The sequence below is a fragment of the Pongo pygmaeus genome, chromosome 23 (assembly GCF_028885625.2).
Source record: "Pongo pygmaeus isolate AG05252 chromosome 23, NHGRI_mPonPyg2-v2.0_pri, whole genome shotgun sequence".
Classification (NCBI taxonomy): domain Eukaryota; kingdom Metazoa; phylum Chordata; class Mammalia; order Primates; family Hominidae; genus Pongo; species Pongo pygmaeus.
In genome coordinates this window covers 30,294,967-30,321,174 of record NC_085931.1, presented here as the reverse complement: position 1 = coordinate 30,321,174, position 26,208 = coordinate 30,294,967, and the positions used below count along the sequence as shown (strand labels likewise).

The 26,208-nt window shown below is 46.2% G+C and overlaps 1 protein-coding gene across 6 annotated transcripts in view; it reads left to right on the top strand.

Annotated features, from left to right (window-relative positions):
• LOC134739258 (cytospin-A-like) overlaps nucleotides 1-26,208 on the top strand; it is a 177,432-nt gene that overhangs the window by 117,177 nt on the left and 34,047 nt on the right. For 5 of the 6 annotated variants that reach the window (XM_063662787.1, XM_063662786.1, XM_063662785.1 and 2 more), the window contains 4 exons: nucleotides 13,740-13,816; nucleotides 15,583-15,743; nucleotides 18,651-18,793; nucleotides 19,820-19,932. In XM_063662787.1, coding sequence (XP_063518857.1) covers nucleotides 13,740-13,816; nucleotides 15,583-15,743; nucleotides 18,651-18,793; nucleotides 19,820-19,932 — 494 coding nt within the window. Of the gene's footprint in view, nucleotides 1-739; nucleotides 816-13,739; nucleotides 13,817-15,582; nucleotides 15,744-18,650; nucleotides 18,794-19,819; nucleotides 19,933-26,208 lie in introns of those variants that run through there. The other variant, XR_010125866.1, reaches the window with a different exon arrangement.

Sequence of the window (26,208 nt, the reverse complement as noted above, 5' to 3'; positions counted from 1 at the left end):
TTGACCTCCCAAAGTGCTGGGATTACAGGTGTGAGCTACCGCACCTGACTTTGTCCTCTTTTATTCATACAAGTCGTATCTGCCATTTTCATAATTTTTAAGCCCCTTCCAGATCTTTCAGAAGAGAAATTTAATTTGGATTTAATTTGTTTTAGGAGGCCTGGCGTGGTGGCTCACACCTGTAATCCCAGCACTTTGGGAGGCTGAGGTGAGCGGATCTCCTGAGGTCAGGAGAATTGCTTGAACCTGGGAGGTGGAGGTTGCAGTGAGCCAGGATCGCGCCACTGCACTCCAGCCTGGGCGGCAGAGCAAGACTCCGTCTCAAAAAAAAAAAAAATTATTTTAGGAATATGGGTCAACAGGTTTCTAGAACCCACATTACATTGTCCACATTCTCTTTCTATAAGACACAAACAAAGCTGGCCTGCAGACAGCCTGACTGGTTTGCTTTTATGTTTTGATTCTTACCTCATAAAATATTTTTCAGTGCTAAGAGGCCTGCGCTTCTTAAATCACAGGCCAACTTTTTCACGTATTTCTGTGGGAGATGAAAACCCCAAGGGCAGTAGTGGAAGAGCTCGGCCCTCCCCTTGTGGTGGAGCCGTCGGCTTCCAAACTGGGCCTCCAGTTTCATCAGGGGGAGCCTCTCTTTCTGTCTCGAGCGGACCAGGCTAGAAGCAGCCTGTGGATTCTGGGGAAGCTTTGGGGGGTGAACGTGTGTCCGTTTGGTCTTTTCCAGGAAGACAGCGACCCCCCGATCAGCGAGAGCCTGAGCATAGAGAACACGCTGTGGGCTGGCACTGTGGTCGCATCAGGTGAGGCGCCATTTTGAGGAATGTGGTAGCAATTTGAAAAGGAAAGAAAATCCTTTTGTAATTAGAATAATCATCTGTCAGTTGGAAAAATGAGTGCTCAGTCAAATGGCATTTTCCACTTGTTCCGACACCTCCAGGGAATTAAACTGACATCTAATTGCAGCTGGGACACTTAGAGACACCTGGAGGAGAAGCCAGCGTGGCCTGTGGACCTTTCTGCAGCGTCCATGCTGGGAATAGCTCTGATTGCCTCTTCAGATTGACATTCTAATCTGTACCACAGCGGGAGGCAGCCTGGATGTTCTGGCTGGAGGTTGTGTTTGCAGGGAATGTCGCGCTGGGACTGCCAGCACCGGAGCCCTAGGAAAGGGCATGGGCTTGAGCTGGAGCTTCTGTGTTTAAACACCAAGAGGAAGTGGATATTGGTGCCTTTCTTTTTCTTTTTCTCTTTTTTTTTCTTTTCTCTTTTTTTGAGACAAGGTCTTACTCTGTCACCTAGGCTGGAGTACAGTGGCACAATCTTGGCCTCCGCCCCCCGGGTTCAAATGATTCTTGTGTCTCAGTCTCCCAAGTAGCTGGGATTATAGGCCCGCACCACCACGCTGGCTAATTTTTGTATTTTTAGTAGAGACGGGGTTTCACCATGTTGGCCAGGCTGGTCTCAAACTTCTGACCTCAAGTGATCCACCCATCTCAGCCTCCCTAAGTGCTGGGATTACAGATGTGAGCCACTGCACCTGGCCCATTGGTGTCTTTCAGTGCTGGGATGACAGTGATCAGGACTGCATGGGCTGAATATGACCCCCGATAGCAGTGGTTAACATCAGCGGCATGCAGCCCATGTGTCAGACCCTGTGCTGGGTGCTTATGTGTGTTACACACTGCACTTAACCCACCCTCCTAACGGCACCATGAGGGTAGATACTATTATTCGTATTATGCCCATTCTGCAGATGACGGAACTGAGGCTGAGTGAGGTTAAGTAACTTGCTCCAAGGTCACACAGCAGGTAAAAGGCAGAGTTGGAACTTGAACCTAGGCATTTTGCTCCAGAAACAGAACTTACTGTGTAGCCATCATTTTCTTACATTTTGTGATATTATTAACTTAATAGTATAATTAGTATTATAATTCTACTGCTGGTGACTTTCTGTCTTTACTATTAGAGGAATCAATTTTTTTTCCTCTCTTCAAACATAGTATTCTCCACTCCCCACCATCAAGCCATTTTCCTCTGCTGGTTGCTTCTCTCTTTCATTCATTCATTCATTCTTTCTTTCTTTTTTTTTTTTTTTGAGACAGGGTCTCATTCTGTTGCCCAGGCTGGAGTGCAGGGGTGCAATCATGGCTCACTGCAGCCTCGAACTCCTGGGCTCAAGCAGTCCTCCTGTCTCAGCCTCCCAAACATTGGGACTACAAGTGCATGCCACCATGCCCAGCTAATTTCTAAATACTTTTTTAGAGATGGGAGTCTCACTCTTGCCCAGGCTGGTCTCAGACTCTCAGACTCAAGTGATCCTTCTGCTTCAGCCAAAATGCTGGGATCATGGGTGTAAACCACCTTGCCTTTTCCTTTTTTGTCGCTCTCTAGTACAGTAGTAGACGCTCGATTAGGATCCTGTGTGGCAAGGAGAGGGAATGAAGCAGCACAAACTATCCCTGGAGTACCATGTGTCACCATCCACATGTGCACTACTTAATACAAATAGGCAGAGGTGCACTCTCCCTTGAGGTTTTTTTTGCTACATTTCATTTCCACTGCCTGCCTTTATTTTCATCATACTTTGGTACGTCTCTCAGTCCCCCGATGACTAAAGAGCGAGAAATTCTGCATGGTCATGCCTGGGCCACGCCTGGGCACAGCCACCCAGGGCACGCAGCATGCGGACGGTCACATCCTGCCCCTCCTCGCCACTTTCCACCCATGTCATCTGAACCAATTTTTTCCTGCTTTCAAGTAATTTATTAACAAATAATTAATTACTCTTTTTATTCTTTGATAATTTGACTGAAAAATAATTATCTCATTCAGTTTGAATTTCCTAGATTACCTGGCAGGTGGTCATATTTGCATCTGCCGGTTTTGTTTCTTTGTAAGTTATTAGTTGGCTTAAAAAAAAAAAAGAGTCTCTCTGTCGCCCAGGCTGGAGTGCAGTGGTACCATCTTGGCTCACTGCAACCTCCGCCTCCCAGGTTCAAGTGATTCTCCTGCCTCAGCCTCTCCAGTAGCTGGGATTACAGGTGTGTGCAACCACCCCTGGCTAATTTTTGTATTTTCAGTAAAGACGGGATTTCACCATGTTGGCCAGGCTGGTCTCGAACTCCTGACCTCATGTGATCCACCTGCCTCGGCCTCCCAGAGTGCTGGGGTTACGGGCATGAGCCACCGCACCCAGCCTACTGTTTTAATTTTGACTTAATTGCAAATATAGTTGAATGTCTTTCTACCTGTCAGCTAATTCTTAATATTCTGGTCTATCTACCTTCCTTTGTGGTTCTTCTTTTTCTCATTACTTTGTTAGAATGCTTTATAGAGGAAAGAATATCAAACTTTCACTTGTGGGTTAGAAATATTTTTTCAGTTTTTTGTTTGTCTTTTGTGTTTGTGTTGGGCTTTATTTTCTTTTACCATATAGAAATTTAAAATTTTTTTATTGCCTACATTTTCTTTTTTTTTTAAATTATGCTTTAATTATAAGGGTACATGTGCACAACGTGCAGGTTTGTTACATATGTATACATGTGCTATGTTTGTGTGCTGCGCCCATTAACTCGTCATTTACATTAGGTATATCTCCTAATGCTATCCCTCCCACCTCCCCCACCCCACGACAGGCCCCGGTGTGTGATGTTCCCCATCCTGTGTCCAAGTGTTCTCACTGTTCAGTTCCCACCTATGAGTGAGAACGTGCGGTGTTTGGTTTTCTTTCCTTGCGATAGTTTGCTGAGAATGATGGTTTCCAGTTTCATCCATGTCCCTGCAAAGGATATGAACTCATCCTTTTTTATGGCTGCATAGTATTCTATGCATAGTATTTTATTCATTTGCTTGATCCAGTCTATCATTGATGGACATTTGGGTTGGTTCCAAGTCTTTGCTATTGTGAATAGTGCCGCAATAAACATACATGTGCATGTGTCTTTATAGCAGCATGATTTATAATCTTTTGGTATATACCCAGTAATGGGATGGCTGGGTCAAATGGTATTTCTAGTTCTAGATCCTGGAGGAATTACCACACTGTCTTCCACAATGGTTGAACTAGTTTACAGTCCCACCAACAGTGTAAAAGTGTTCCTATTTCTGCACATCCTCTCCGGCACCTGTTGTTTCCTGAGTTTTTAATGATCACCATTCTAACTGGTGTGAGATGGTATCTCATTGTGGTTGTGATTTGCATTTCTCTGATGGCCAGGGATGATGAGCATTTTTTTGTGTCTGTTTTTCTTTTCTTTTCTTTTTTCTTTTTCTTTCTTTTTTTTTTTTTTTTTGTTTTTTGAGACTGAGTCTGGTTCTTGTTTCCCAGGCTGGAGTGCAGTGTTGTGATCTCGACTCACTGCAACCTCCACCTTCCCAGGTTCAAGTGATTCTCCTGCCTCAGCCTCCCGAGTAGCTGGGATTATAGGGGCCTGCCACCATGCCCAGCTAATTTTTTTGTATTTTTAGTAGAGTTGGGGTTTCATCATGTTGTCCAGGCTGGTCTCAAACTCCTGACCTCATGATCCACCCGCCTCAGTCTCTTAAAGTGCTAGGGATTACAGGCGTGTACCTATGTTTTCATGAAAACAGGATGACTGTTGGAAGGCCATATATATTTTATGGTTTGATTCACCCAGGAAACTTGCCTCTTCTTCTTCATGCTCCTGATAATCTTGACTTATATGTGTACCTAACCAGCAGTGTGTTTGGCTTTCTAATTTTTGCCCATGTGATAGACATTGAACAAATTTTAGCATATTGATTTGCCTTTAGAAAAATTATTTGTGCAAACATCTTCCTTTAAGTTTACTATTTATTTGTTTTTTTTTTTTTTTAATTTTTTTTTGGAGACAGAGTCTCGCTCAGTCGCCCAGGCTAGAGGGCAGTGGCACAATCTTGGCTCACTGCAAGCTCCGCCTCCTGGGTTCATGCCATTCTCCTTCCTCAGCCTCCCTAGTAGCTGGGACTACAGGCGCCCACCACTACGCCCGGCTAATTTTTTTTGTATTTTTAGTAGAGACGGGGTTTCACCGTGTTAGCCAGGATGGTCTCGATCTCCTGACCTCGTGATCCACCTGTCTCAGCCTCCCAAAGTGCTGGGATTACAGGAGTGAGCCACCGCGCCCAGCCTGTATTTTCTTTTTTCTTTCTTTTTTTTTTTTTTTTGAGACAGAGTCTCGCTGTTTCACCCAGGCTGGAGTGCAGTGGCGCGATCTCGGCTCACTGCAAGCTCTGCCTCCCGGGTTCACGCCATTCTCCTGCCTTAGCCTCCCCAGTGGCTGGGACTACAGGCGCCCGCCACTGCGCCTGGCTAATTTTTTGTATTTTTAGTAGAGATGGAGTTTCACTGTGTTAGCCAGGATGGTCTCGATCTCCTGACCTCGTGATCCACCCGCCTCAGCCTCCCAAAGTGCTGGGATTACAGGCATGAGCCACCGCGCCTGGCCGTATTTTCTTAAATATATGTGTGAATGACCAGTTTGTGTCCTGTGCTGGTTTTTTCTGCTTATGAGTTGGTTTTTAAAAAATAATTTGTAAGAATTGTTTATGTCATAAGAATATTAATCTTTGTTGCCTTAATTGCAATGACTGTTTCACTTGATCTCATTTGTTTTTTGGAACTAAAGTTTGCAGTTGTTATCTAGTCAGACCTATTGATCTTTTTTCTTTTCAAGACTGGGTCTTGATCTGTCACCCAGGTTGTTGTGCAGAGACATGATCAGGGCTCACTGCAGCCTCGACCTTCTGGGTTCAAATGATTCTCCCACCTCAGCCTCCTGAGTAGCTGGGAGTATAGGCGCACCTCACCACGCCTGGCTAAGTTTTTGTATTTTTTGTAGAGATGGGGTTTTGCCATGTTGCCCAGGCTGGGATCTTTTGTTTCTTTATGGTTTCTGTTGTTTGTGTCGTGCTAAGAAAATTTTCCCTGCTCTAAAATTATAAAAATATCCACTGACTCTTTTTGGAGTGTTTATATAGTCTTACATTAAAATACTTGCTTTAAGGAATAGAGTTAGGAGAACTAACTGGCATGGGAATATTACCTCAGGTCAGACTCCAGGCTCCAGACCCTTAGGCCCAGTCAGCATTTCTGGCCCCGTGTGAACAAGCAGCCTTATGGGGAGTGAAAGTGTAAAACGAGGTTGGGCGCATTAGCTCACACCTGTAATCCTAGTACTTTGGGAGACCAAGGCAGGAGGATCGCTTGAGTCCAGGAGTTTGAGACCAGCCTAGGCAACATAGTGAAAACCCATCTCTACAAAAAATAAAAACATGGCCGGGTGCGGTGGCTCATGCCTGTAATCCCAGCACTTTGGGAGGCTGAGGCGGGTGGATCACAATGTCAGGAGATCGAGACCATCCTGGCTAACACAGTGAACCCCGTCTCTACTAAAAGTACAAAATAATAATAATAATAATAATAATAATAATAATAATAATAATCAGCTGGACGTGGTGGCGGGCACCTCTAATCCCAGCTACTCGGGAGGCTGAGGCAGGAGAATCGCTTGAATCTGGGAAGCGGAGGTTGCAGTGAGCTGAGATCGCGCCACTGCAGTCCATCCTGGGTGACAGAGCAAGATTCTGTCTCAAAAACAAACAAACAAACAAACATCCAGGTGTTGTGTTGTATGCCTTTGGTCCTAACTATACAGGAAGCTGAGGTGGGAAGATTGCTTGAGCTTGGAGGTCAAGGCTGCAGTCAGCTGTGATCACCAGTGTACTCCAGTTTGGGTGACAGAGAAAGACTCTATTTATTATTATTTTTTTTTTGAGAAAAAGTTTCGCTCTTGTCCCCCAGGCTGGAGTGCAATGGTGCAATCTCTGCTCATTGCAACCTCCGCCTCCTGGGTTCAAGCGATTCTCCTGCCTCAGCCTTCTGAGTAGCTGGGATTACAGGCGTGCACCACCACACCTGGCTAATTTTTTGTATTTTTAGTAAAGATGAGGTTTTACCATGTTGGTCAGGCTGGTCTTGAATGCGGTGACTCAGGCCTGTAATCCCAGCACTTTGGGAGGCCAATGCGGCTGGATCACCTGAGGTCAGGAGTTCGAGATTAGCCTGGCCAACGTGGTAAAACCCTGTCTCTACTAAAAATACAAAAAATTAGCCAGGTGTGGTGGTGCGTGCCTGAGATCTCAGTTACTCAGGAGGCTGAGGCAGGAGAATCACTTGAACCCGGGAGGCAGAAGTTGCAGTGAGCCAGGATTGCACCATTGCACCCCAAGCCTGGGCCACAAGAGGGAAACTCTGTCTCAAAAAAAAAAAAAAAAAAGATACAATGAAAAGCAACACACTTTAGAGCAGAGGATGTCTGTGTCAAATGCTTTTCTCTTTGAGTGGAATAAAGAGGCGTTAAAAGCAATGAGAAAGATGAGGTTAAAGTTGTCATGTCCTGTTGCATCTGGCATAGGCAGGGCTGGAAATTCATGACTACCTGTCATGTGCCCGTCTCCTTACTAGACAGCCACGTGAATAGGGTGTACTTCATTTTTTGTGGACAGTTCACCATTTCTTCTTCTTTTCTAAACCTTTTGTGGAAGGATAGTACATACACAGAAAATCCTAAACATAGTGCTTGGTGGATTTATTTTTTTTTCTTTCCAGCTTTATTTTAGGTTTGGGGGTACATGTGCAGGTTTGTTACACGGGCAAATTGCATGCTGCGGGGGTTTAGTGTACAGATGATGTTGTCACCCGGGCAGTAAGCATAGTACCCAATAGGTAGTGTTTTCTGATCCTCACCCTCCTTCCACCCTGTGCTTGATGGATTTTAACACAGGCAACACATTTGTGTGACTAGCACCCAGATCAAGAAACAGGATATTATCACCCCCTACCCCCGAAAAAGCTCCCTCCACTCCCTTCTAGCTGCCCCACACCCGCCCAAGGGTAACCACCACCTTGGCTACTGAAAATGTTAGCGTTTCAGTAATAAATGCATTTTCATATGCCTGTTTGTTTTTCATTCTGGTGATTTTCTTCTCTCCTTCCTTCCTCCTTTTCATGCAGCAAGAGCACACCTGTTCGGTGCTGAGGTCCATTGCTGGTCCCAGTGCTATGGTAGTGCCTTAGGAGACAGATGCGTGTGCCTACAACATGGGATTTATAGTTTATTAGAAGTTTCGGATGGAGGCCGGGCACGGTGGCTCACGCCTGTAATCCCAGTACTTTGGGAGGCTGAGGCGAGTGGATCACTTGAGGTCAGGAGTTCGAGACCAGCCTGACCAACATGGTGAAACCCCATCTCTACTAAAAATACAAAAATGAGCTGGGTGTGGTAGCACGCACCTGTAGTCCCAGCTACTTGGGAGGCTGAGGCAGGAGAATTGCTTGAACCTGGGAGGCGGAGGTTGCAATGAGCCGAAATTGCACCACTGCACTCCAGCCTGGGCGACAGAGTGAGACTCCTCAAAAAAAAATTTAGGATGGGCTATAGAGGAAATGGGAGAGAGTTTTATGTATTTCCTCCAAAATCAGTAAAAAGGAAAACAGTTGAGCTGAGCTGCAAATGCAGAGAAATCTGAGGTGGAAGGAGCAATGTTGGAAGGGCTTGTCAGTCTTAGTCTCAGAGATGAGCAATGCTAATTAAGTCTTCACTTATCACTTACTTTTAATTGACAAAGTGTTTTGCTGCCATTCTCTTACTTTGGTCTCGTAACATTACATGAGGACATTTAATGGGATGAGGCACTGAGTCTCAGGTTAAGCAGCTTGTTCAAGGTCACATGCCTTGGAGAGGTCATCTCCTGGGAGGAGGAGAGTGGAAGGCATATTGGCATCTTGAAGAAGAAAGGTATTTCAGACAGTTCATGGGAGATGCCTTGTGGAGTTAAAGATACGTTTTCCCTTGTCTGAATTCCTCTCTGTGTGCTTGGTTATTTTAGTGGGGGGTGCGGTAGGGGAGGGAGAGCACAGCAGTGATCTGATGGCATTGCCTGCCCTGCCCCTTAGTGGGTGTATGATTTGGAGTCAGTATGAGCAGCTGGGCATTGACTGCTTCCTTAATTGGCCTCAGTTTCCCCTGCATCTCACTGAGTAGACATCTAATTGCCCTCTGATTCTAACATAAACACAAGCCATTTCCTTCTAGTTCTTAACGCAAGGAACAGCCAGCAAGAGTCATCTTAATTATGTGAGATTTCACTTCTGTGTTCCCTATAGGCTGTAACTCCTGCCTCTCGGTTAACAGGTCTGCTGTTATCTGTTGGAAGTTTAAAAAAAATAAAAAAGCTTGCCAGGCAGTGCTGAGGTCCGGCTGCATCAGCTGGCATTAATCTGTAGAAGATGTGGTTGCCATGGTAGCCAATGCAGGGCTGCAAGGCTGAGGCAGCACAAGAGTGATGGATAAGGGAAGGGATGGAGGAGGACCAGGGACTTGGCAGAGAAGGTGGCCTGGATGTTACAGAGCCCAGGTTGAGGAACAGCCACCTCTTAGAAGGTGAGAAGAACTGGTGCTCCAGCCCAGTTCTTGTCAAACTTTTAGTGGAGAGGAACCAGTTTGTTGGGTTTTCCCCCTAATGTGTAGAAGATCAATTTGTGGTCCTGCCTCTGTGCATGAGTAATAAGCAGCCACACTATGTGCACCTTGCCACAAGTTTTTTTTTTTTTTTTTTTTTTTTTTTGTAAGACAGAGTCTCACTCTGTCGCTCAGGCTGGAGTGCAGTGGTGCGATCTTGGTTCACTGCAACCTCCACCTCCTGGGTTCAAGCTGTTCTTCTGCGTCGGCCTCCCCAGTAGCTGGGATTACAGGCGCCCATCACCACGCCTGTATACTTTTTATATTTTTAGTGGAGATGGGATTTCACCATGTTGGCCAGGCTGGTCTCGAACTTCTGACCTCAAGTGATCCACCCGCCTCAGCCTCCCAAAGTGCTGGGAATACAGGCGTGAGACACCGTGCCTGGCCCACAACAGTTTGATGGTGCCTCCATGGTCTATACCCCATTTGATGAGACGACTGCTCTGATCACATGCTCGAATATTGCAGCAATATTTAATTGCTGTAAAAATTTCCAAACCCTGATTCTCGGGTTCAGCATTTATTTTGTTGTGGATGAGGAACAAAGGGGTCACAGAGTAGCCCTGACCTCTGGCAGCACCACACTGTTCCAGAGAGTCAGTTAGAACTCCGTGAAATGCCTGACCATGACCTCTTGGCCTTTTGGAGAAACCAGATGGACACTGGCTGGGAGAATGGAAAGGGCTGCGTGGCCTGCAGGCTGCAGAGGGTGGGAGTGAAGAGAACCTTGAGAGCAAGGAGGGGCTGCAGAGGTGACAGCAGGGGAAGGAGGGGATCAGAGGCCTGGGGGTGGATACTTTCGGGTCAACAGTTACAAATTGGGCAGAGGATTTAAAGGAGTGGATAGTGGCGGATGGGGACCATGGTGAGCTCAGAGCATGTGCCTGTCTAAGAGGTGGTTGTTCCTCAACACTCCCTGAGTGTAGCATGAGGAACGTGGACTCGGTGTCATCAGATCTTCCACTCTTCCAGGAAAAGCCAGAGATCTCTTTTTTTTAGAATTTTTTTTTCTTGACAGAGTCTCATTCTGTCACCCAGGCTGGAGTGCAGTGGCATGATCTCGGCTCACTGCAACCTCCACCTCCCGGGTTCAAGCAATTGTCCTGCCTCAGCCTCCCAAGTAGCTGGGATTACAGGCATGAGCCACCATGCCCGGCTGATTTTTATATTTTTAGTAGAGACGGTGTTTCGCCACGTTGGCCAGGCTGGTCTCAAACTCCTGACCTCAGGTGATCCGCCTGCCTCAGCCTCCCAAAGTGATGGGATTACAGGCATGAGCCACTGTGCCAGGCTTCATTTATTTTTTTATTTTTTTATTTTTTCTAGATAGGCAAGCTCCTGAATTTAAAAGTGGCCAGTTATTCAGAACCTTGAAAGCACCGTGCAGACCAAGCCAAGACACATCCGGTGTGTGCATCCTCTCCGGTTGGTGGTCTCACTGAGGATGAGGCTGGGGTTTGGATCTTGTGGAGGCAGAGCCTGTGTCCTGAGCACAAGAAGGCATGGGATGGGAAAGGCCATTTTCAGCAGCATTTGATGGCATCAAGTTTGGCTAGGCCAGGTGTGGGGGATACTCCCTTTGGGGTCCTCCTTGTTACTGGGGCCCTCTCTAACCCTGGGCTCTGGGGATTGAGGCTGAGCTGCATCTGCATAGGAGTGGATGCAGTGGTGGTGTGGTCATTCCAAGCTCAGCCCAGGCTCAGTTCCCACTGTCCAGCCATCTGCTGTGGTGACAGGGGCCTGAAGGGAGGGACTACCTGTGTTCACAGGAGCCTGCCATCTGCCAAGAAGCCACCGCAAGCTCTCCCTGGCCTGCCATCTGCCGGGAGCCTCCCTGGAAGGGAACTGCATTGTGCTGGAGAACATTGTTTGCCTGGCTGAGTGTGTTAGACCCTGGAAGGACTTCAGTGCCTCCTCCTAGGGCTCTTTGTCCAGGATGTGGTCCCAGCGCTGCGTTTGGGGGCGGGCTCTTTACCGCAGATGTGCTTCAGCCTCTTTGGATTTTTGTATCTCCTGTCAGTGGCATTCCTGAGAGTGAGAGGGAGAGAGCACAGAGAAGGAGGTGTTTTCTCTTTCCAGCAGAGACCAAATTGCTTGTATTCCTGGGATCTTCCCTGAGAGCTTGGCAGGGCTGGCTCCTTCGTGTTCCAAGTTACAGCTCAGATGACGTGAATGGAGACAGTACAAACTGCCTGCCCCCCACCACCCCCTGCCCCCGGCCCCGCTACCCGGTCCTGTCTGTTTCTCCACTTGACTTGACTTTCAGCCTAGTGCTGCTCACTCCCTGTGATGCCGTGTTTCTTGGTTTCCTTCTTTATTCTCTATCTTTCCTGCTGTGTTGATTTTCTTGGCACACACTGAGAAGGGGAGAGAAGTGAAATTTTGACAGATACTGCCAAATTTCTCTCCAAAATAGATCACACCAGTCGGCCAGCAGTGTGTACCACAGGATTTGCTTTCTCTGCTATTGGCTAACCCTGGTTGTTCTCAGTTTTTTAAATTTTTGCCAATCTAATTGGGATAAAAATGGTTTATTTTGCATTTTTTGATTATTTACTAGATTGAGCATTTTCCTCTTGTTCACTGGCCATGTTTATTTCTTGAGTAAATTGTTGACTTTCGAAGGATTCATGCCTTTTCTTATTGTGTCTGGAGGATAGAAGGGGTGGGGGAGTTCTTAGGAAAGAGTTGTCCTTGGGACAGACATCCCCCAAATGGGCAAGTTAGACTGAACGGGATCAGACTTCACAGGAAGAATGTGCTCTAAAAAGAAGCATCTGTTTCCAAGTTTCCATAATAATTAATGAAGGTAGGAATGTTCTAGGCACCTCTGGAAGCCTGTATGACCAGGGGCACAAACGGCAAGCCACCCCTTTCCCCAGTCTCCTTCCGTTAGAAGCTGCTGGGCCTCGTAGACCAGCATTTACCAGTACAAGTTTTGCGGTAAAAGGAGAAGGCTCTGGGTGTTCACTGTTCCATGAGGTAGCTACAAGCTCATGTGGCTATGAAATAGGGCTAGGGAGGGTAGGCGCTGTATTTAATTTAACTGTATTTAAACTTAAAGGGTTTTCAGTGGTTAGTGGCTGTTCTATTGGTCAGTATAGCCACAGATCATTGGTTTGGCCCTAATGTAAAAAACCTCTGATGTTCTCATAGTGTGGCTGTTGGGTCAGGCGAGGTGGCTCATGCCTGTAATCCAAGCACTTTGGGAGGCCAAGGTGGGAGGATCCCTTGAATCCAGGAATTCAAGACCAGTCTGGGCAACATAGTGAAACCTCATTTCTACAAAAAACACAAAAATTAGCCAAGCATGGTGGCATGTGCCTGTGGTCCCAGCTACTTGGGAGGCCGAAGTGGGAGGATCGCTTGAGCCCAGGATGTTGAGGCTGCAGTGAGCTATTAATATGATTGTCCCACTGCACTCTAGCCTGGGCAACAGAGTAAGACCCTCTCTCAAAAAAAAAAAAAAAAAAGAGACTGGGTGTGGTGGCTCATGCCTGTAATCCCAGAACTTTGGGAGGCTGAGGCAGATGGATCAGTTGAAGTCAGGAGTTCAAGACCAGCCTGGCCAATATGGTGAAACCCCATCTGAACTAAAAATACAAAAATTGAGGCTGGGCGCAGTGGCTCATGCCTGTAATCCCAGCACTTTGGGAGGCCGAGGCGGATGGATCAGTTGAAGTCAGGAGTTCAAAACCAGCCTGGCCAACATGGTGAAACCCTGTCTCTACTTAAAATACAAAAATCAGCCGGGTATGGTGGCAGGTGCCTGTAATCCAAGCTACTCGGGAAGCTGAGGCAGGAGAATTGCTTGAAGCCAGGAGGTAGAGGTTGCAGTAAGCCGAGATCGTGCCATTGCACTCCAGTCTGGGCAACAAGAGTAAAACTCCATCTCAAAACGAAACAAAACCAAAAGTTAGCCAGGCATGGTGGTGCACGCCTGTAATCCCAGTTATTCAGGAGGCTAAGGCAGGAGAATCGCTTGAACCTGGTGGGAGGCTTTCAGTGAGCCTGTGTTGTGCCACTGCACTCCAGACTCCAGCCTGGGCAACAGAGCGAGACTCTGTCTCAAAAAAAAAAAGAAAAAGAAAAAGAAAAAAAAGAACTGAGTCTCTCAAGAAGATCAGACTCTTCTATTTGCAAGCCTGCCTGTCTGTATTAATATTTCTTTTCTTTTCTTTTTTTTTTTTTCCATTTTAGGTACTGTTGTGGGTGTTGTTCTTTACACTGGCAGAGAACTCCGGAGTGTCATGAATACCTCAAATCCCCAAAGTAAGGTGTGTACGAGGTCATGGGGTACATTGACCGGCTGTGGGCTGGTTGGTTCTGGTGGGTGAGTGACGAGATATTAAAATAGGAACACCTAAGAGTGATATTTATACAGACATCCTATCTTTTTATGCATATGCATGTGTGTGTGTGTATACAATAAATACATATACATACACATATGTAATACAGTACATAAATACGTAGTCACATGTTTGTGGATATATGACATTTTTTGTGCCTTTTTTTTTTCTTTTTTTTTTTTGAGACAGGGTCTTGCTTTGTTGCTCAGGCAGGAATACAGTGGCTCGATTTTGGCTCACTGTAACCTCTGCCTCCCGGGCTCAAGCAATCCTCCCAATTCCACCTCCTGAGTAGCTGGGACTATAGGCACATACCACCATGCCTGGCTAATTTTTGTATTTTTATTAGAGATGGGGTTTCACCATGTTGGCCAGGCTGGTCTCAAGCTCCAGACATCAAGTGTTCCTCCCTCCTCGGCCTCCCAAAGTGCTGGGATTACAGGCATGAGCCATGGCGCCCAGCATTTTTTGTGCTTTTAGGTTCAACTATGGAGCACGTACCATTTGCACGCCTTGTGTTTCACCCTTCACATGCATCTCATTTCATCCTCATAACAGCCCTGTGAGTGCAGTGCTTCCTTTATCCATGAGAAATGGCTTCAGGAAGCACTGTGCCCTGTCCAGGCTACACAGTGAGGACGGGGCAGGCCCATGTGATTCAAACTGTGACCCGCTGTCCCAGCTTACCCCTCCTCCAATTTTTAAGAGTCAGAACGTTACAGAATAATGTCTTTTGTCAGTAGCAGGAAAGAATGCTGTGTCTCCTAAACTTCAGTCGTGGTCGCTCCACCATTAGACGTTATAGCCATCATTACAACTATAAAATTGTTTGTTTAATGTTTTAGCCTTATCCTGGGGCATATTTCTATGAAGTTATGGATATGATTTGCTACTTTTTAAAAGACTACACATGAAAATAAATGTATTATTATTAAAATAATAATGTCCAGGGCTGGGCACGGTGGCTCACACCTGTAATCTCAGCACTTTGGGAGGCCGAGGCAGGTGGATCACCTGAGGCCAGGAATTGAGACCAGCCTGGCCAACATGGTGAAACCCTGTCTCTACTAAAAATACAAAAATTAGCTGGGTGTGGTGGCAGGCGCCATAATCCCAGCTTATCAGGAGGCTGAGGTAGGAGAATCGCTCGAACCCAGGAGGTGTGAGCCAAGATTGTGCCCTTGCACTCCAGCCTGGGTGACAAAGCGAGACTCCATCTCTAAATAAATAAATAATAAAATAATGTCCATTAATGCACCACCTAAAAATCAGGTGCCACCACTGGTGTGCGCCCCAGACTTTCAGGCACTACCGAGTTGGTGTCGGGTAGGGTGCTAAGAGTTTAGGATCTGAGTCATTTTACAAGGCCAGGGGCACTCTGCAGGGTGGTGGAGGCTATGCAGTGCACAACCCAGCCAGCACAGCGGTAACTCGCTGATACATTTCCAAGTGTAAATCTTCTTTAGTTGTAAACATTTTTTTGAATTTTCAGAATTCTTTGAGTTCCCTTGGATGCCTGTTATGAACTCCAGCCCATGGAAGCACAGTGTTCTTAGACCAAAGATATGAGGATCGATGGATCCCACTGTCCTACCTGGGGTAGAGGTGTTTGCAGGGGAAGGAGCAGCTCTCCGGCAAGCTGTGAGTTGCACCAGCTAATCTCAAGCCCTGGTTTGTGCTTTGTCCCACAGATCGGCCTGTTCGACTTGGAAGTGAACTGCCTCACCAAGATCCTCTTTGGTGCCCTGGTGGTGGTCTCGCTGGTCATGGTTGCCCTTCAGCACTTTGCAGGTCGTTGGTACCTGCAGATCATCCGCTTCCTCCTCTTGTTTTCCAACATCATCCCCATTAGGTAAGCAGGCGACGAGCTTGAGTTTGGCTGCTGTGACTCCTTCTTCTCTTTACTCATTCAAAGATGATGGTTCTGTGGCTTTTATTATTATTATTGTTTTTTGAGATGGAGTTTTGCTCTTGTCGCCCAGGCTGGAGGGCAGTGGTGCGATCTTGGCTCACTGCAACCTCCACCTCTCAGGTTCAAGTGATTCTCCTGTCTCAGCCTCCTAAGTAGCTGGGATTACAGGCATGTACCACCACACCCGGCTAATTTTTGTATTTTTAGTAGAGATGGGGTTTCACCATGTTCGCCAGGTTTGTCTTGAACTCCTGACCTCAGGTGATCTGCCTGACTCGGCCTCCCAAGGTACTGGGATTGTAGGTGTGAGCCACCGCGCCCATCGGCTTTTAGAAGGAGCAGATCTGTTTGTAGAGTGAGGACCAAGAGCAATCAGAGTCAGGAGTGTGAACCACACTGAGTCTCTAGCACCAGAAGATCACATTCCTCCACAAGCCATCCTTTCTTGAATCAGAGATCTTTCCTTGCCTTGTCTCCCTATGCTAGGGATGCCATTTAGATCTCCTGTCATCAGCCAGCTCTGCAAGGTTGATAGTGGCTGTCGGGACTGCTGTGTTGAGAAGGATTCTGAGCCTGCATCTGGGCTCAAAGGGAAATGGTGTTGTGATTGACAGCAGTGTCTGCTGTAGGTGTGCAATGAAAGCTTGGTGGCACATGCCAATCATTTGCCTACCTGATTTGGAGGTTGAATAAATGGTTATTTATTTATTTTTGAGATGCAGTCTCACTCTGTCCCCCAGGCTGGAGTGCAGTGGTGCGATCTCAGCTCACTGCAGCCTATACACCCTGGGTTCAAGTGATTCTTCTGCCTCAGTCTCCCGAGTAGCTGGAATTACAGGCTTCTGCCACCACGCCTGGCTAATTTTTGTATTTTTAGTAGAGTTGGGGTTTCACCATGTTGGCCAGGCTGGTCTGGAACTCCTGACCTCAAGTGATCCACCCGCCTCAGCCTCCCAAAGTGCTGGGGTTACAGGTGTGAGCTACTGCGCCTGGCCTGGTTTTTTAAAGTGATATAAATAATAGATTTTCATAGTAGAAAAAAATGAAAGCCCATATTAGCAAAAGAATAAAATATAAATCACCTCTGCTCTCACTACCAAGGGATAATCATTGTTAATACTTTGGGATATGCTTTTTTCTAGAGTGCTTTTGATTTTAGAAAAAGGGGAGTTTTGTCTACTAAAATCTGCCTTTACAAAAAAATTGGAGCAGTGTGTTTTGAATAACTTTTCACATCACTTGTATGTGTGTCCCATCATTTTTTAGAGCTTCTCTGTGATGTGGGTTAGCAGTCTACTTTTCCCCATATTGTTCTGTTTGCTTCTACTTTTTCCCCATAATAATTAGTAAATATTAAACTACATATTTTTTTCCCTGAAACTTTCAGTGCTTATACTCTCTCTTATACTTGACATATTATCTTATATTTTGTCTTGCTATTTTGCATATTTAGATCATCTTGGTGAGAATTTGTGTTTTTCTGGGGACAGAGATTGTCGTTTTGTGTAAGATAGTGTGACAAGGACAGGGGGATTGTGCCCAAGTCAGCATGCTCTGGATAGTGGATTCAGAGGATAAATACCTCCACTTTAGTGACTTGACTGCTAGCAAAACAAGTATTCGATCTAAGTGACGTGGTAGCCTTCAAAGTTCTACCTGTAACATGATAAAAAATTGGTGAGTCGACTCTTCATTTGTCCCAGGGCTAGCCAGTAAAATGGCAAGCAATTTGATTAGTTTATAGGATGTTGAATTAATGTGAAGACTTCTATTTACTTTGTGCAATAAAATTAAAGTTCAAAATGAATATAATACATACAATGGAATACTCTTCAGCCTTCAAAAAGAAGGAAATTCTAATGCACCTTACAGTGTGGGTGAACCTTGAGAACTTTATGCTAAGCAAAATAAGCCAGAAAAATAAGCCCCCCAAAAAGTCAGAAAAAGTGTATGATTCAACTTACATGCAGTGTCTAAGGTAGTTAAATTCTGGCCAGGCACGGTGGCTCACGTCTGTAATCCCAGCACTTTGGGAGGCCAAGACGGGTGGATCGCTTGAGCCCAGGAGTTTGAGACCAGCCTGGGCTACATGGTGAAACCCCATCTCTACTAAAAATACAAAAAATTAGCCGGGCATGGTGGCACATACCTGTAATCCCATCTACTCTGGAGGCTGAGGTGTGAGAATCGCTTGAACCCAGGAGGCAAAGGTTGTGGTGAGCTGAAAAAGCACCACTGCACTCCAGCCTGAACAACAGAGTGAGACTTCGTCTCAAAAAAAAAAAAAAAAAAAAAAAAGTAGTCAAATTCATAGAAATGTAAGTAGAGTGCTGGTTGCCAGGGGCTGCCAGGGCTAGGGTTGGTGAGGGATGGGGAGTTATTGTTGAATGGGTGTGGAATTTCAGTTTGGGAAGATGAAAGAATTACGGAGGTAGATGATGCTGATGGCTGATAACAATGTGAATGTACTCAGTACTATAGAATGGTAAATTTCCTGTTATGTATATTTTACCGCAATTAAAAAAATGAATATAGCATCAAAAATATATTAGCTTAAGGGATCAGTAATTTTTCTAAAAGGTGAGATGGAAACCACTACCCTCTCTGTATTTTAAGTGACTTCAGTCCATAACATGAGCTTTGTGACAATAATGGATTTGTTCCGTGTGTGACTTGATGGTGGTGCTGGCTCTTGCTGAGTCTGTGCGTTCAGCTCCAGCAGTGTGCTTCTGCAGGCAGTGAGTCCAGATGCGATGGCACAAATGTGTTTACAGTCCATGTTTTTATAAAGATACAAGGAGCCTTACATCTTTCCTGTTAACCTGTTTGCTCTGGTTTTGTGACTAGTTTGCGCGTGAACCTGGACATGGGCAAGATCGTGTACAGCTGGGTGATTCGAAGGGACTCGAAAATCCCCGGGACCATGGTTCGCTCCAGCACGATTCCCGAGCAGCTGGGCAGGATTTCGTACTTACTCACAGACAAGACAGGTGAGCTGCTTTCTGGGACCTACACAGGATTCCCGGTGAGAGAAGATGCCTGAGGGCTTTGGCTGAAACTCTTGGGCTCTCGCTGGACATATGAGAGATGCGTGTTGCTGCTATTTTATTCTCTTCATCTTTTGATGAAGATTCTTTGGTGATGAAGATGATGATAACAGCAGCAAACCCTTACTGAGGGTGAATTATGTGCAGAATACAATTCTGGGGAGTTTCAGTGCGGTCATTCCTTCAGTCCTCACCCGAACCTTGTGAGTTAGGTAGTGTTTCTGTCCCCCTTCCACAGATGAGGAAATGTGGCCCAGAGAGGGTAAGTGACTTGTCATGGGCTCACAGTAGCCAAAGCAAGCTTTAACTCAGGCAGTCAGGCCTGATCTCTGACCACACCCTGATACTGCTACACAGCTTAATGCCTGTCCAGGCATTAGGCTATCAGAGTGGTGAAGAGCAAGGATTGGGAGGGGGAAGATCTAGTTTAAGCCTTATCTCTACCACTTAATGTCCATGGGGTAGAAGGGAAGATAATGCAAAGATCCTGGGCGGCTCACCAAATCAGAGAAAAATGAGGTTCTGGAAGGAGAGCAACCAGGAAAGTTCTGGACAAGTCAGCATTAGGACCCTCCAGGTGCTCTCTGCAGGGCTCTGCCATTAGGGATGTATCTTTCTACTCAAGGGTCAGAATCCTTCAAGATAGAATCTGATTGCTCTAGTGTATGTCATTTGTCACCCTCTTGGCCAACGGAATGGGCCAGGCCCCTGATTGACAGTCCTCTTGGGCCACCTTAGGGAATGGGCATGGTGTGGTTAATTTCCCCTGGGAAAGCTAGGAAGCCATTTTCAAAAGGGGAATGGGATTCTAGGCAGGCAAAACACTGCAGGTGTCTACCCCAGCAGGGACAGTACTGACTGCAGTGTGTGACATACAGCAAACTCTCCAAAGACGGCAACTGTCATTACTGTTAATAGTAACAGACATCCTGAGAGACAGGCCGGCCACTCATTTGTCTCACGTTTTAGGCACTCTTACCCAGAGCGAGATGATTTTCAAACGGCTCCATCTTGGAACAGTAGCCTATGGCCTCGACTCAATGGATGAAGTACAAAGCCACATCTTCAGCATTTACACCCAGGTAAAGCCTTCCGTTTCAACACCCAAAACAATTCCTTGACATTTTTTTTAACAGCTATATTGAGATATAATTCACAATACCGTACAATTCACCCTTTCAAGAGTACAATTCATTGTTTTTTTTTTAAGCATATTCAGAGTTGAGCAACTGTCACTGCAATCGATTTTATGTTTACCCCAAAAAGAAGCCCTCTACCCATCAGCAGTCACTCCCCACTACCTACCTTCTATACCCATGACATCCACACTTCCTTTACACTTTGAATAAAATTGCAGTTGGGGTCCTTCCCCATCTTCCTCATCTTCAGTGCTAATCTGCTCCTCTGAAGTGCGGATGGACATTAGGAAAAACCTGTGAGAAAATTATATGCCCAATAAACAGAACCAGAAGGAACCTGCTGGTTGATTATACTTCAAGTTTACAACCATGTTGATGTTTTCCCTTTCCCTGGCTATGAGCCGGAGCACCAATAACAAATGGTCTGCTTATGAAATAATCATGACGTTATTGATTACCTTTAGTTTCTCATCTACATTCAACTCAACAATCATGAAGAAGAAATTAGTTCATCAGAGATGACTTGCAGTTTATCTGTTCCTACCTTTATTTTTCCTACCAAGTTTCCCAAAACCAGTCACTTTTCAGAGAAAGTATTACTGGCAAATAGCCTAATATTCCTAAAGTGTTAGACTTGTGGGTCCCCATCTTGGCTGTGTGTCAGAATTGCTGGTGGTGTTTCAAAACAAAACAGAACAAAAACGAGACATTTATTTGGGCTTGATACCCTGGAGATTCTTACTCATTAAGACTTAGGGCAGGGCGTGGCTTTGGGTTTTAAAAGTAAGACAAACACACCCCTTGCTAATTCTGAGGCACATCCAAGGCTGAGCCAGACTGCATTAGACCAGCTCCATTTTGCAGCACTTGTTTGGTGATAACAAGAGAATAAGGAGGTCATATTTTGCTTAAATTCGTCGAAATAGAGAACATTCCCATAGTCAGAAGACCAGTAAGAAATATGAATGAATTATCTCTGTATATAGGTTAAAGGCAGAATCCCTGAATACTTCTTGATACGGTCATAATTGACATTTAATTTTCTGGAACATTAGTCAGTGGGCTGGATTTCCAGGCTGTCTCCTGAAAATGGCAGAACAGGGGACAGTGTGACAGTGGGAGTGGATGTTAAGTTAGAACAGCTGACTTGACACAGTTCTTGTCATCATCTACAACCAGCAACAAAGCCCTTGTTGCTGTTCCAGGCTCCATGGGGAAGCGTCATGGCTGGTCTCCAAATGGATCCGTGGACCTTTTTCAAAGATGTACGTTAGCACCATTAAGAAATCACGAGGAGCTTCCCTGAACGGGGAGGATGTGCCGCACAGCCCCCGTTTCCTTTCTGTGTCTTTGACCGTCTTCCTCTGCGTGGTGATTTGGGGTTGGTGTCTCTGGGGCTCGGTGCTGGACTCTTGTAATGTTGCTCCCGGATGGCCCCTCACCCTGCTTCCATCGCTCTGTGGATGCTGATGGCTCTGTCTCCATCTCCATCTCTAGGCCTGACCTGGAGCTTTGGATTATAATGTAGCCGAATGTTTGGCATTGCTGCATGTGGCTCATAAGGATGCCGTACCTGGGACCCCTCCTGACTTTCTTCCCTCATCTCCTAAACTTATTCTCTCCCAGGGCTCCTTGTCTCAGTGCACACCACGCCCTCCATCCTGGTACCCTCGTCACCCCAGCTGACAGCCACTGCCCCTTCTCCAGTACCTGCTCCCACCCAATCACTAGATCACCCCTTCGGCCTTTTTTTTTTTTCTTCTCCCTTTCTTCCCTTCCTTCCCTTCCCCTCCCTTCCCTCCCCCAGCCCCTCCCCCCTCCCCTCCCCTCCCCTCCCATCCTCTCCCCTCCCCTCCGCTCCCTACCTCCCTTCCTTCTTTTGTAACAGGGTCTCGCTCTGTCACCCAGGCTGGAGTGCAGTGGTGCAATCATAACTCACTGCAGCCTCAAACTTCTGGGCTCAAGCGATCCTCCCATCTCAGCCTCCCAAGTAGCTGGGACTACAAGTGTGTACTGGGTATGCACCATCACACCTGGCTAATTTGGTTTATTTTTTATAGAGACAAGGTCTCACTGTGTTGCCCAGGCTGGACTTTAACTCCTGGGCTCAAGTGATCCCCTCACCTCCCAAAGGCTTCCCAAAGTGTTGGGATTACAGGCATGAGCCACTGCACCCAGCCACCTTTGGCCTTTCGTCTTCATCCCTTCTTATTCACTCAGCAAGGTGACCCCCTCCCTCGCCTGTCTGCTGTGACCCCCTGCACAGGAAAGCTGCCCAGCTTTCCTTCTTGCCCTCTTCTCAGGAGCCTCTCCATACCATCAGCTCCGTGGTGGAGTCTGAGACTTCCAGTGGGGTCTAGCCTTGGTCTTCATCCCCTCCCCTTTCCCGCAGTTCAGCCTTCCAGGCAGGGTGAGCTGCCTCATTTCTGTGTCTTAAATTAGACCCTTCCCTTGGAGCCACCAACCCCAAATGCCCACCAGGCTCCTTCTTGGGGGGCTCATTGATTGGATTGTCATGCATATCAGCACCCAGCTGCATGCCTGTATAGCTCCCAGCCCCCTGTCGGCTGCGCTGACTCTTGATGGTTATATTAGACAACTTCACAGGTGGCGGTGTGTGCATCTGGTGGGAGTTACACCCATGCCATGTTGCTGGTATTTTTAAGAGCTCCTGGTGTTTACAGAAGCCGTCCCATCTCAGGATGTTTGTGTATTTTAGCTTTTATGGTTCATTTTTGGCTTAGCACAGATAACACTCTGTAAAGTGTTGGAATTCAGAAAACCACACTTCTTACCGTGAACCCCACCTCATACTCCTTCCTTAGGGGAAGCTCATAAATCAATTTGCCCATTCCGGCCTTGAGTCTCACATAGCTGTGTGTTGTGGGGTTAGGGTTAGCTGTGCGAGGCTGGGGTGAGCTCAGAATTCCAGTACAGATCTACCCAAGTGAGGCTGTGTGCATCTTTCTCTCGTGATGTCTAAAAATCCTGGCATAAGCACAGGAACACGTGTGTGATGGGACATATGGAAGCTTTTGCATGCTTTTTTAAACCCAGTTTTATTGAGGGATGATTTACATACCTGAAAGTTCAGCCATGTTGAATACACAGTGTGGTGACTTTTAGTAAATTTACAGCTGTGGAACCATCCCAAATATCTGATCTTAGAATATGCCCACCACCCCTGCTCCCATTGCAGTCACTCCTCCCAACTTAGAGCTTCGTAAGGGGTTCTCATACCAGTGGTTCTTTCTTCTTTTTCTTTCTTTCTTTCTTTTTTTTTTGAGACACAGTCTTACTCTGTTGTCCAGGCTGAGGTGCAGGGGTGCGATCTCGGCTCACTGCAACCTCCACCTCCCGGGTTCAAGCAATTCTCTGCCTCAGCCTTTCTAGTAGCTGGGATTACAGGCACCTGCCACCATGCCCAGCTAATTTTTGTATTTTAGTAGAGACAGGGTTTCACCATGTTGGCCTGGCTGGTCTCAAACTCCTGACCTCAGGTGATCCGTCCGCCTTGGCTTCTCAAAGTGCTGGGATTACAGACGTGAGTCACCATGCCCGGCCCAGTGTTTCTTAAAGTACAGCCTTTGGAACCCCTGGGCTAGATCACTTGGGCCAGGGTCAGAAGCACAAGGAGTGGTGCCCAGACCTGCAGTTTTAACAGGTGAACCAGGTGTTTCCAGAGTACAGTAGTGTTGGAGAACAGCTGCTGTGAAACTGAGCTTCATCCCTGTTCAGAGCATGGGTATCTAAACCTGTGGACTCCAAGGAAGAGTTTGCAAGATGACCCACTGGGGTACAGGAAGCACCTCTTTATATTTCAGTTTCATCTCCAAAATTAATGCAAAATTAAAATCTTACTAATACTATTGAGGTTGACCCAGGGGCCCTCACTCCATGTATCAGACAGGTACTTGTCAGGTCCGGTCCTTGAGGTGTCCTGCGGAAGGGGCTGGAATTCCACAGTTGTTTATTTTCCCAGTGTTGAAATGTAGGCCGCAGTTTATGAGTGTCCAGGTGACTTGTTCTAAGGATGTGGTTGAACTAAACTGGCCTCATAAAGAGAGCAGGTGGTTTGAAAAGATTCCTGCAGGAAAGCTTCAGATTATTAATACAAGGCCAAGTAAGAAAATGGCCAACACATTAGGAGAGAAAACTGTAACCAGCTAAGGACTTGTGATGATTTTTCCCCTGGGTTATTCATTTACTGGTACTGTTTTTTTTTTTTTTTTGAGACAAAGTCTCACTCTGTCGCCCCATCTTGGAGTGTAGTGGTGCTATCTTGGCTTACCGCAAACTCTGCCTCCTGGGTTCAAGAGATTCTCCTGCCTCAGCCTCCCTAGTAGCTGGGATCACAGGCATGTGCCAACACACCTGGCTAATTTTTTTTTGTATTTTTGGTAGAGACGGGGTTTCACCATGTTGGCCAGGCTGGCCTCGAACTCCTGATCTCAGATGATCCACCTGCCTCGGCCTCCCAAAGTGCTGGGATTACAGGCTTGAACCACCACGTCTGGCCATTTACTAGTACTTTTAATGGAAAAAGGAGATACAATTTAAAAACCATAAAATTTGCTCTTTTAAGCATATGATTCTGTAGTTTTTAATATGTTCACAACACTGTGCAGATATTGGTACTGTCTAATTTTAGAACATTTTTATCACCCCTAAAAAGAAAGCCCACATCCCTTGAGCTCCCAACCCCCCCTGCTCTATCCCCCCAGCTGTCAGTCTACTTTCTGTCTCTGGATTTGCCTGTTCTGAACATTGCCTATAAATAGAATCAAACAATATGTGACCTTTTGTGTCTGGCCAGTCTTCCGTTTAGCAGAGTATTTGCAAGGTTCTTCCTGGTTGTAGCAGGTGTATGTACTTTATTCTTCTTTGTAGCTGAATAACAGGTATGACGATTTGAAATTTAAATTTAGGCTGGGTGCGGTGGCTCACGCCTGTAATCCCAGCACTTTGGGAGGCCGAGGCGGGCAGATCACGAGATCGGGAGTTTGAGACCAGCCTGACCAACATGGTGAAACCCCATCTCTACTAAAAATACAAAAAAAAAAAAAAAATTAACCAGGGGTGGTGGCCGGCACCTGTAATCCCAGCTACTCAGGAGGCTGAGGCAGGAGAATAGCTTGAACCCGGCAGGCAGAGGTTGAAGTGAGCCGAGATCACGCCACTGCACTTCAACCTGGGTGACAGAGCGAGACTCCTCTCAAAAGGAAAAAAAAAGAAATTTAAGTTTAAATCTATAATTCTCAGTGCTCCTTACCCCGAGTATATGTTATTTTGAGATATTAGCTAATTGTGTGAGAAATGCTGTTTTCCATTTTGTTTTCTTATTCATTTTTATTTTTAGTTTTTTGAGACAGAGTCTTACTCTCTTACCCAGACTACAGTGCAATGGTGCCATCACAGCTCACTGTAGCCTTGACCTCCCAGGCTCAGGTGATCCTCCCACCCCAGCCTCCCAAGTAGCTGGGACCACAGGCATGTGTCACCATACCTGGCTAATTTTTGTATTTTTTGTAGAGAGGGTGTGTTACCATTTGCCCAGGCTGGTCTCGAACTCTTGGGCTCCAGCAATTAGCCCACCTCAGCCTCCCAAAGTGCTGGAATTACAGGCATGAGCCACTGCAGCCAGCCCTGTTTTTCATTTTTATCATAGGACTTTAGAATTTTTTTCTTGTTTTATAATGTTCAGTAGTACAGTATTTATACAAAGATCAATATATATAGATGGAAGGTACTTGAAAAACTTTTCCTGCCTGGCATGGTAGCTCATGCCTGTAATCCCAGCATTTTGGGAGGCCGAGGTGAGCGGATCACCTGAGATCGGGAGTTCAAGACCAGCCTGAGAACATGGAGAAACCCTGTCTCTATTAAAAATACAAAATTAGCCGGGCGTGGTGGTGCATACCTGTAATCCCAGCTACTCGGGAGGCTGAGGCAGGAGAATCACTTGAACCTGGGAGGCGGAGGTTGCAGTGAGCCGAGATGGTGCCATTGTACTCCAGCCTGGGCAACAAGAGCGAAACTCCATCTCACAAAAAAAAAAAAAAGAAAAACTTTTCCCAATATGTTACATGATCAAAATATTTCAAGACAACTAGTCTGTATTACCTAGAGCTTGTGGTAGTTTATTTTACTCTTCCCAGCAAGTGGAAATATCTTGAATTCTTGTTAATAGATGCATCTGAGGAAAACATGAAGGACTAC